The sequence below is a fragment of the Priapulus caudatus genome, unplaced genomic scaffold (genome assembly GCF_000485595.1).
Source record: "Priapulus caudatus unplaced genomic scaffold, Priapulus_caudatus-5.0.1 Scaffold51, whole genome shotgun sequence".
NCBI classification, from domain to species: Eukaryota; Metazoa; Priapulida; class Priapulimorpha; order Priapulimorphida; family Priapulidae; genus Priapulus; species Priapulus caudatus.
Window position 1 is genome coordinate 106,612 of NW_014577112.1, and position 10,797 is coordinate 117,408.

The 10,797-nt window shown below is 41.8% G+C and overlaps 2 protein-coding genes across 4 annotated transcripts in view; both read right to left on the minus strand.

Moving 5' to 3' along the window:
- Window positions 1-3,147: 3,147 nt before the first annotated feature.
- LOC106820878 (apoptosis regulator R1-like) lies at window positions 3,148-5,361 on the minus strand. The gene is made up of 2 exons (XM_014825472.1): window positions 4,663-5,361; window positions 3,148-4,101 (listed from the first exon to the last, which is right to left on the minus strand). Exons 1-2 carry the CDS (start codon window positions 5,092-5,094, stop codon window positions 3,964-3,966), a joined length of 570 nt encoding a protein of 189 aa, XP_014680958.1. The 5' UTR covers window positions 5,095-5,361; the 3' UTR covers window positions 3,148-3,963.
- Window positions 5,362-8,297: 2,936 nt separating this feature from the next.
- The window catches only part of LOC106820900 (putative ATP-dependent RNA helicase DHX33), a 13,011-nt gene continuing 10,511 nt past the window's right edge, over window positions 8,298-10,797 (minus strand). For all 3 annotated transcript variants that reach the window (XM_014825496.1, XM_014825500.1, XM_014825499.1), the window contains exons 9-11: window positions 10,314-10,534; window positions 9,227-9,410; window positions 8,298-8,887 (exon numbers count right to left, since the gene is read on the minus strand). In XM_014825496.1, the coding sequence (XP_014680982.1) occupies window positions 8,643-8,887; window positions 9,227-9,410; window positions 10,314-10,534 (650 nt within the window). In that variant the 3' untranslated portion in view covers window positions 8,298-8,642. The remainder of the gene's footprint in view (window positions 8,888-9,226; window positions 9,411-10,313; window positions 10,535-10,797) is intronic.

Below are 10,797 nucleotides of genomic sequence, written 5' to 3' on the forward strand. Positions count from 1 at the left end.
GTGTGTGTGACAAAAAATATTGCGAGAGAGAGAGAGAGAGAGAGAGAGAGAGAGAGAGGGAGAGAGAGAGAGAGTCACGGAGAGGGAGAGGGTGAGCGGGGAGGCGAGAAAAGTAACTACATTAGAAGGAATATGTGCATCCGTGCCGGTGTGTGTGCCGTACGTGCGTTTGTCTGCGCATGCGTGTGCACATCTCCGCCTGCATTCCTCCCTCCCTCCTTTCTCGCCTCTTTCCTTCCTCCTCCCCTCTCATTCCCTTCCTCTCTCGCGGATAGTATCGCCCACGGCATCAGTTGCACGGTGAAAAGATAGCCAGGCAAATGGCTGGTTTTCAGCCTCAACTTTTTCACCCCACAAAGCACAAAATTTTGATATACGGCTATAATACGCGTTTCACTGTCACACAAACACATATACACACCAACTAATGGACGCGCACACGCGGGTATGTTCGCACGCACGCGTGCGCGTATATTATAGGCGTAAATTCACATTTTGCGCCTCGTATCGGAAATTGTATCGGGGCTGAAAAAGTTTCGGCTGAAATACTGTCATTGTGGGCGATACCATCCGCAAGAGGGGAGTAAGGAATTGTGTGATACATAGTTCTGAGTGATACATGTTTATCAAAGCTTTACATATTGTTACAGGACTGTGACATGAATCCACGTGAGTTACATGATGAAACGACTATTGTGTACGTTGGTAATCGGCGAGCTATAGCGGCTGTTTAATCTGCTGTTGGCACTCGTGTAAAACAACCATTTTTACTTTATATATGAAACTAATGTATATATGATGACTCTAAAAAGCTAAAACTACTTGTCACAGATTGTCCTTGAAAAAAAACACATGTCCTTGAAATGCAATTGAAAAAACAATTCACACTTGTAGGAACCATGATCTAGTACTCCGAATTCGCGCCCGCGCGTGCGTGCGTGTCTGTGTGATTATGTGCATGCGTGTGTATGCGTGCGCGCGTTTGATTACATAAACATCAAATAGTTACCAAAACTCATCATCATAATCTTCATGTTTGTTTCTCTTCAGCCTTGGGTTTCCGCAATAACATACATCTTCATTTAATTCCTATATACGTTTAATATAAACGTTTTCAAACTGTTTCTGGTAATGGACTATGTTTTTACGACCTTTCTCATGTGAGAGCAGGAAAACGCTATCGCATGCTGAAATTCTACATGCCACTAGGTTGGTACATCTATCTTTTCTATGGTAATCAATTTAATGGTCACTAAAACTCAAATGACTAAAACTTATTCTAAACACTTATTACGGGTAACGATTTTTGATTTTCTTCCATCTAAACCAACAGTGTACAAGAACGAGGTATTTACATTGGTAACAAATTGTCAAGAGTTGCATTCGAACACTAGAAACAAAAACTACGACAGCAATTCTCAGCAAATGGAAGACTTTAGAAATTGGCAAATTTAAACTGATTGCGGAGTGTGGCATAATTTTCGAACGGAATTTAAAAAATATTTTTCACTCGCATGTCCCTTTAAAAGCTTCAGAGTAACCAGATGACAGCAGGTGACAGACAATACACGGATGCTGTGGTGTAACACTCAGACTTTACAATTTAAGCTGTCAGTACCCTAACTCAACACTTATGCACTTCAATCACAGTTATTAGTACCAGTACACCAGGTATTCACTTGACTCTCCAGAACATATCTGAAGTCATTACATGCTCTGTGGTGTCTGTATTATGTCGTAGATCTGGTAACTGATGCTGACCACAAACTACAATACCCTTACGCGCAGTACGGAAGCTAAATTCATCCAATGACCATCATACAGCATCTGGACTACTCTCAATGATATGTAAATTATACCTTCACAATGACGACCATAATATTATATCAGGAGCAAATAATACATAGTGTATAACAAGAATACGAGAAAATAGAGCTATTTTAATCCAAAATTCTTCTATTTTAAATGCAAGTCTAGTATAAGTTCTTAGTATTGCATTAGGCAACATTCTTTCCTCTCTAAAACAATACCAACCGCTTGTCTCTACGACACTTCTAGGCTAAAATATTGGATTGTAACCTTAGCTCATCCAGACGTTACAGAGGTGTTAGGAATCGAGTTGAACACACATCTCTTGCGCCTTCGCTCTACAAGTGTAAGCCCTGGTAGAGCTACTTGCGCCTATAGTTGGCCATTGTACTCAGAAATAATTATTTTTACAACAGGAAAAATGATTTAACCGCGGTACTAATATTATCGACTCAATGGTAGAGTGCTCGCCTCGCATGTGGTAGGGCGGGGGTTCAACTCCCGGCCGGGTCATACCAAACACTTGAAAAATGGTACAGACGGCTTCTCTGTTTAGCATTCAGCAAATAGAGATAGAGTGTGGCAAGGTAACTCGCAGTGCTACCAGTGGACTAACCCCCTATTGTAGCATTTACTGTGAAAGCAGGTGCGGGGCCTCAGGGTTACTGAAATGGAGATAGGCACCGCCGTATGGGCCTATACGCCATATAGGAAGGATTTAACTAACTAATATTATTGCCATTTTTACCCAATCACAGGCATATTGTTACACATAATTTAACCGTGGGCAAATTATTTTTCAAACTGTATGCAGCGCCCCCTTCCCACACTCAGGATAATACCACTGCCACAATGCTAGCACTATTTTTAAAGTGGGCGGAGCTCCGGGGAAATCCAACAAATGGCAATCCAACGGCCGCGAAGTCGTCGCCAAACAAAACATTAGAAATTTCTATGATTTGCATGTTTGTTGGTGGACAAATTGAGATGTTTTAAGCTGAATACACAAAAATGTATCAAAGACAATGTTCGAGTATTAGTATTATTGGCAAGCATCCCAAAAATTCATAATAAATACGTGAACTTAGTTTAGTAAACAGCGTAATGATTTGAAAGTAGTAAATGGGTGCACTATTTCGTATCACTATTTTATCAAATTTCTCATAAAATAATGGTCGATTTTTAATATCTTTGCAGCTTTTAGAAGTTCACACCGTATTATATAGGACAGCAGTACCGGTGTCGCTGTAAAACTTATAGTAAAAAAGCGTAAGAAATTCTTACAGAAATCAGCTTGTACGTGGCAGTGGTAGAATTGAGCCAGAGCGAGAGCGCCATCTGTCACAGAGTTTGATTATTTTTACCGCGGTTAAGTTAAATTATGTGTAACAAGGCCTCTGATTGGGTAAAAAGGGCTATAACTTTACCGTGGTTAAATTATACCCCTTACTTTAGACCTGTATTTAAAATAGAAAAAGTTTACAGTAAAATATCACTATTTTCCTGCATTCCTGTTATACACTGTATTATTAGCTCTTGATTATATGTATATATATATATATATATAACAGTGACAGATGTTGCACCACTAAGTTATTAGTGTAGAGGGTGCTCTCTGAAAGACTGATTACCCTGGGCTTTTATTGTAGCAAGATATTCTCTTGTGGGAAGAGGTCTACCAATACCCTGTTATACTAGCAAGAGGACGCTTTATAGAAATCTGATGCTGACATGCTGTTATACTAAAAGTTTTTGGAAGCCTTTAGAACTCTGCTGATATGGTCTTGTTGTAGCACAGTTTGCGCCCCTCTGATGATGTTACTATTGTAAAGATTCCTCCTTCTATCCTGATGTTGTTACATTCTCACGGAAGCACGTGTCCATGGAATCAGATGTTGTCAGCTCACGTCGATGACCTTAGGGAAGGTGGCTCTCTGACGTTGTGATCGTGTAGCAATGGATTATAGTACACTCCGATGGTCAGAAAGCATTTTATAGAAACAGGCACATTTCTTAGATAGTGTTGCACTTTACTCTAGATATTTAATGTCATGGGTATATATGAGCGAAAGTGCAGCGCACTGAAAAATTGCAGCTATGACTGTCTGCAAATGTTAAAACGTTCCAAGTTTCAAACGTATTTCTCGTACGAGATCACGTTCTAGATAGTAGTGCCATGGTTGCCACTCCCACTGCTGTAACAGCTGCTGCGCCACAAATAATTCCCGTCATTGATGGCCACTTTATCTCTCCCCATCGAGATTTGTCCTTGTAGTACTCAACAAAGCCATCCTACAACAAAAACAAAATGCACCACAGAATTTTAATACTTACTTCAGATCACGAGATTGAGGGAAAGGGGGGGGGGGAGGTACAAAGACAAGCACACAACTCGTAAGTCGTAAACATAATCTTATGGGGATAATCGAGACTTACTAATGTATTTACTTTATATCGAGATACTTATCGTATTGTGACCCTAGTGTATCATTCCACCTCTAATGTGTCTATAATGTATCAAGTGTACACACACTGACTGGACACTTTTAGGTCTCCCTGGTGTAGCTCCAACAGGGGCTCATTGTAAGAAACACAGTAATGTTGAGACTATGGTAAGACAAATTTCTATTTCTGACGACCCCTAGTGGCGAGACTACAATCAATACACAATATACCGTAATGCGTTTTGATGCGCGCCTATATCACTGCATGTTTCTCGGAGCTGCAACTGGTAATGTCATGTTTGACTTTCTACTGAACTGTCGGTGAGGACCTTGCAATCGGACGTTCTCACTTTTACTAATGAATGTGTCAGCATTAAATAAATAAGTAAATTTAACCAAATACACTCACCCAGCCCCCATTATCGTCAATCCAAGGCTGAAGATTTGTGTCGCAGTAGCTCGACGCCGCGTCCACAAACGCGTCTATTAGTTCAGGTTTACCCCTCTTTGCAGCACACTCGCATAACGTTCCCGTAAAGGCAAACATTCCTACGATCCAACCCCATTTTACTTCCTGTTCGAACAGATCGTTAAGAACTCCGCAGTAACCACACACTGCCTGTGCGGAATCGGAGTCGACCAAGTGCATGCGTTCTGCCATGTCGTCGTTGATCCTATCTTTCGATCGCTCTCGAAATTCGTCTGCGATAGTTCTCATGAAGGTGCACGGCGTGTCTGGACTAGGAAGAATCGGTCGTGTCACCCAGTCAAGATGTGCGCGTTCGAGCCGATACGCGACATAATCCATGACCATACGCCTATTACGCGATCCGAGCGCCATGTTGGCACTACCGCCAAGACAAGTGATTTGTTGATATTTTACAGTATATGCGAAATTTTGTCAGCAACCATACCCACCTCTAGAAGTCTGGTGGAGTACAGAATGCTGAATGTACTGCCGAGATTTTTAACAGAGCAAGTGGTGCAAGGGCTACACATGCGAATATAACCACCAATGTCGCGCACGAGCTTTTCCCTCTCGGATGCACGATTCACACACATTCCGAATATTTCGGTCGATACTGCGATATAGCCTAGCTACCACACATGCGCAGTGGTTCCGCTAGCAGCCGCCAAGGTCTTGCGCTCAGGCATTTCCAGCGTTTCCATATTAATGTAAATAAACACGAAGTCTTATCTACTAGAAAAGTCGTAATTAATCTATTCTATTTCGCCTATTATTTGTAACAGATTTCCGTAAATGCAGTTCAAACGCTTCTCTATATAGTCTCTATAGTCTAGATCTGCAACACAATTTCCACCACGTCCACGACCGTCACTCTGCACAAACCTACAGTAACATCGTAAATCTAAATTATAATCTTATTAAAATATTAAAATTAAATATATTACTTTTAGTCTTCAAAGACAAAATATCGAAGACGGAAAGAGACAAAGTTGATCAAATAGAGCTGACTGTTCGAGATACTGTCACGTAGAATTGACAGTAAGAGCTAGCGTAATATACACAGGAAGAAATTTAAGAGACCTTCTGTGAGCGCCTGCACCACTGATCTCTATAATATATATTATAGAGATCAGTGGCCTGCACGCGTGCAGTGAATTATGGTTGTACAGCAGTTAAATGGCAAGCATCGGTAATACAATAGCTGTTTCTAAACTTTTAGTCAAACTTTTGACACAGATTTTATGAGGCGAGCGGAGCACAATTAATTAATGCATCAGCTAATGAGCAGAGTGCACTTAGTGAGCCATCCGGGGCACCTATATGGTAATTTTACTGTCATACACGCGGGTTGAAATTGTCGCCCACGTTATATTAATTGCCACTCCTATTATACTGCGAGGTTCACTGGCAATGTACCCCCAGGGCCAGTGGCGTAGACAGGTCCTCAGTTGTTGGGGGGGGGGATGATTTCGCTGTGTGCGATTGAAGAGTGTGCGAGTAGCGCACACCGCGAACGCCTTGGCGCAAAGCCCTTAACATGATGGGTGGGGTCCAGGGGCCCGCCCTAAGGCCCCTGGCAGGGTGCAGGGGCAGAGCCTTTGGCCGGGGTCCAGGGGGCGGAGCCCCCAGAAGCTCTTGGATTTTAGCAATTTAGAACCTTCAAGATGGCCGTTTTTTAGGGAATTGAAAAAAATTGATATTGTAAGTGCAATTTTGTGAATTCTAAGGCAATTTTTTATTTGGATATCAGAGGAACACGCAACCCCCCACCACACACACACCAGGCCCGTAGACAGCTTTATATTGAGGGGGTTCGTTTTTCAATGTTGGCAATTTGCTCGGCAGGGGCGTGTACAGGATTTGTACCAGGGGGGGTCTAACCGTAACCCAAAGTTGCGAGCACGCAAAGGGGTGGTCTGGGGAGCCCTCCCCCAGAAAATTTTTAAAATTACACCCCCTTAGATGCGTTTTCTGCGCGAGCAAGGGGGGGGTCCGGACTCCCTGCATGGACCCCCCCCCCCCTGTACATAGCCCCTGCTCGGGCGCGAAGCGACCAGGCGAGGGAGCCAAGTGCCGGGAGGGCGTTCACTGTTCACCTTCCCACACGATGGAGATTTTACAATTATTACACTAAAATGGAGTGACCTGAGGTGAAATTCTTGCAAATTTAAAAAAAAATTTTTTTTTGCTTGGGGGGCTCGGGGGGGGTCGAAAGTCGAAAGGTCGTTCGAACCCCCCGAACCCCCCCTGGCTACGGGCCTGCACACACAACCAGTGGCGAATCCAGAAGAAAATTCTGGGGGGGGGGATCATGCGAGGTCAAGGGCACGAAGCGCCCGGGGGGTCCCCCTCCCACTGTGGAATTGTTAAAAAGTTGCAATCTAAAAGCAATCAATTTTGGACATCTTTATCATAGAATATCAGGATTTTTCCTCCTTCAGGGCGTGTCCCCCTCCTGTTTAGGGGGGGGGGGGTCCGGGGGATTTTGTTGAAAGGCACACCTCTTCGATGCAATTTCCTGCACTATGAGGCAGCACTATTAAACAATCTTCATCACAATAACATCACTGTTGAGTTGAGTATTTTGACCTTTGGGGACACCAAAGACCAAAATACTTACTACCAAATCTGTGCTATGTACATGTCCTCACTGGGGTTACCAGTGCAGACTTATACCTAGGCTAAAATACGTTCGCGCTGAAAATTCTAGGGGGGGGGGCGACCGCCCCGTGCTACCGACCCCCCGTTGACAACTACAGCACTGGAATCATCTCCCCCTGAAATTTTGATAAAACGTATATTTTATTGAGACCTTTAAAACTGCAAAAAAATATGAGAAAAACAACCAGATTTGAACCAAAAAGTGCATATTTTCACCCCTTATACAAAATCGGGAATATACTTCCGGTCGGGTCTCAGCACCACCAGCCTCCCCAAAAAAAGTGAGATGAAATGTAATTTTCCAATTCAATCCCCGTGAAAATTCAATATCCCAACTCTCAATAGGTCTATTCTAATTTTGAATAAAGCAAGGATTTTACTTTCGTGAGCAGTGATAATCCTTTGGGAATTTTGAAAAAAAAATCGTATAATGCGTCCAAAATTAACCGTCTGAGTTTCAGTAAAATAATGTCATTTTCCTCCTGAAAGTAGGGGGGATGATTGTACACGCCATCCCCCACGTCAATAAGTGGGGGGGGATGCATCCCCCCCCCCCGCTATCGATGCCCCTGCCCAGGGCCCCACCCACCCATATCCTTCCAACCCACGCTCATTCTAAACCCTACATTTACCTTTACTTCGATATTATGTCCAATACGGCAAGCCAATACTGCAATAGTGCATATAGCATGATATTTCGATTTTCATACTTACGAAGCATGCAACCAGTTTTTGAATAACGAATGACAACATGGTTTGTTTCACAGCCTAATAGACGACATTATATTGCACGTGTTATTATTCCTCGTTTGTTGATGTATTATTCAACTCTCAAACAGTCGTTATTCACACACGTTAATAAAATCGCTTGGCACACGCATCTAGACACAATGACAAATCTTCAATGACAATTGTTGAAATTGTATGCATGTTTAACCACGGTCATTTATTTAACGTCAATATATCGTAGGACGTCTTAAAAATATTATAAAATGGTATATACGTCCTAATGAATATATCCGTAGAGTATAATATTATACATATATAAACGTATTATGCACATAGTATAAATGGCTTATCTCTCATCTGTAAAGATAGTTGTATTTGACATGCTAAGTGCAGATGGCACTACAGAATTACAATAATGCCTATGATGATAAGCCGAGGAACTTCAGTTCCACAAGTTGTGCAACAGAGAGAATATCACACGTTTCACTCTACCAACATGCTAATATCTGTGACATCTTTTGGAGTAAATGTCATCGGTTCGCTCCTTTGCTCTGTCTGAAGTAATTCGGTGCAGTTTCGTACAGCCATTCAGGTTCAATAACAAAGGCAGTTCGAAGAAAACAGCGGGTTGTTTGCACAATTTCACTATAAAGCACGTAAGCCGGTTTGCAACCAAACAGGGATGATGATGGGTGAAAGGTTGCCTTGTGCTTCACTGGTCCCAGTGTAATGTAGGTGCCCTCTCGCTGTAGTTCTGCTGCATTCAGGAACAAACCTGTGCCAGTCATAACAATAGCTTAAAATTAATGCTATCATCACTGACAAGTAGTGATAAAAATGCCTCTATACTAAATATATCATATCCGTTAGTACCCTACGCAAAATATACAGGAACCATGTACGCATTTCTTTCACTCGCTAAATTTGAACAGACATGGTTATCAAGCCACAGTCAGAATAGATCTTAGAACAAGCATGAAACCAATTATGTATAACCTTGAATAATCCTTACTTAACCAAGGTAATACAGAACTAATATGAAGACAACCTTTTCAGTCTCATTGCTATGCATTTTACATGCAGTATGGTGAAGAACAAATAATATATAACATACCTTTTGTGAGACACTTGCGCACGCTGGTCATGTCTTGTCCACAAGACTTGAGAGGAATGTTAGCACGTAGACAGAGGTCCCTGAGCTGCTGACGAATGTTGCACGCAGTGTTTAGATTCCTGTAGTGCACGTAGTTTTCATAACACCACTTGTGTTTGTCATGTTCCGGGAGTCCCCTAAATGCCTGCAGATACGGTGTGTGTGCTGTTAGTGGTGTTGGTCGTTGACTCCCATTAAATCGCTGCCACAAACGGTAGCACACCGGAAGCAGTGATATGGCACAAGTAGTGTTGTCAATCAGTTGTAATTTCGTAATCAATCATCGGTTCGACCCAAGTAACCGATGATCGGTTACAATCGGTTACTCGGGGTGTTGAATGCCTGCATGTGCGTAACGTCGTGTGCATGTACGTGTGTGCATGTATGTGCTTGTTTAGCCCTGTTTACTGTTTGTATAATACATGTATGTAAATAAAGGATAACTTGTATAGTAGCGATGATATCTCTGGTTCTCATCACTTTTCCAAGTCTTCATGTTCAAGTTTTACATTTATTTCGAATTTTTATTTATTTTTTTGATGAAATCGATTATAGATTTTGATAACCAAGCACTTGGTTCGAGCCACTGTTCAACCAATGATCGAGTATAATCGATGAACGAGACATCACTAGGCACAAGGCATACTGAACTACACACTATAGCGTCGATCGGATTTTTTCTCCATGAAAAAGACTGTTTTCAGCACGTGTGTTTGTATTTGAATTACATGCGATAAAGATTTAATAATAATATCATAATTAACAACCTCCTACATGCACACTCTCGAATTTAAGTGATTATCTTGAAGTAGTGTATGTGGTAGCACAGCAACCAATAATACACCACACACCAGATATAAACTGTATGGAACCATATGAAAAAAAATGTATGGAACCAAATGAAGAAAGCTAGCAATACATACAATGCCCGTATTTTAGAAGTTCTTTAGAATATACAGTGGAACATTATATCAGGAAGCAGGATACAATACAAGAACACACAGGTCTGGATAATTAATAGTAATGTAATGGATTGCACTGTACTGACCCTGAAGATATTCAGATATGTTATGTGATCTCCTTCGCTGGATACAAACTTCCTCCTGATAGCCTGAGCATCCTCTATTTTTTGTTGAGGGGTGAAGAGAATGGAGTCGACTGACAACAATGCGACCACACTCAGTATCTCCTCTGCACAACCTAGGTCTTTCGACGCCATAATGACTTTTGCCAACTTTGGATCAAGTGGAAAAGATGCCATTTGTCTGCCTGCAAACAAAAAAGAAATAGGGATAAATTATTATACAATATCGATCTGTTACGGTGGTGCAATGATAATATTTGCCGATTGTTTTAAAATACAATTCACCTGTCTAGGTACTACCTGACGTACTTGGTCAGCTGACCAGTATGGTTGAAATTTGCAGGCGTGCCGAATCATGACATTTGTGTGTGGTGCAGTGTGCATGTACCAGTGAAAAAATTAATTTTTTTCTTTCCGGGGCTCTTTTTGCAAACCCCCCCAAAATTTC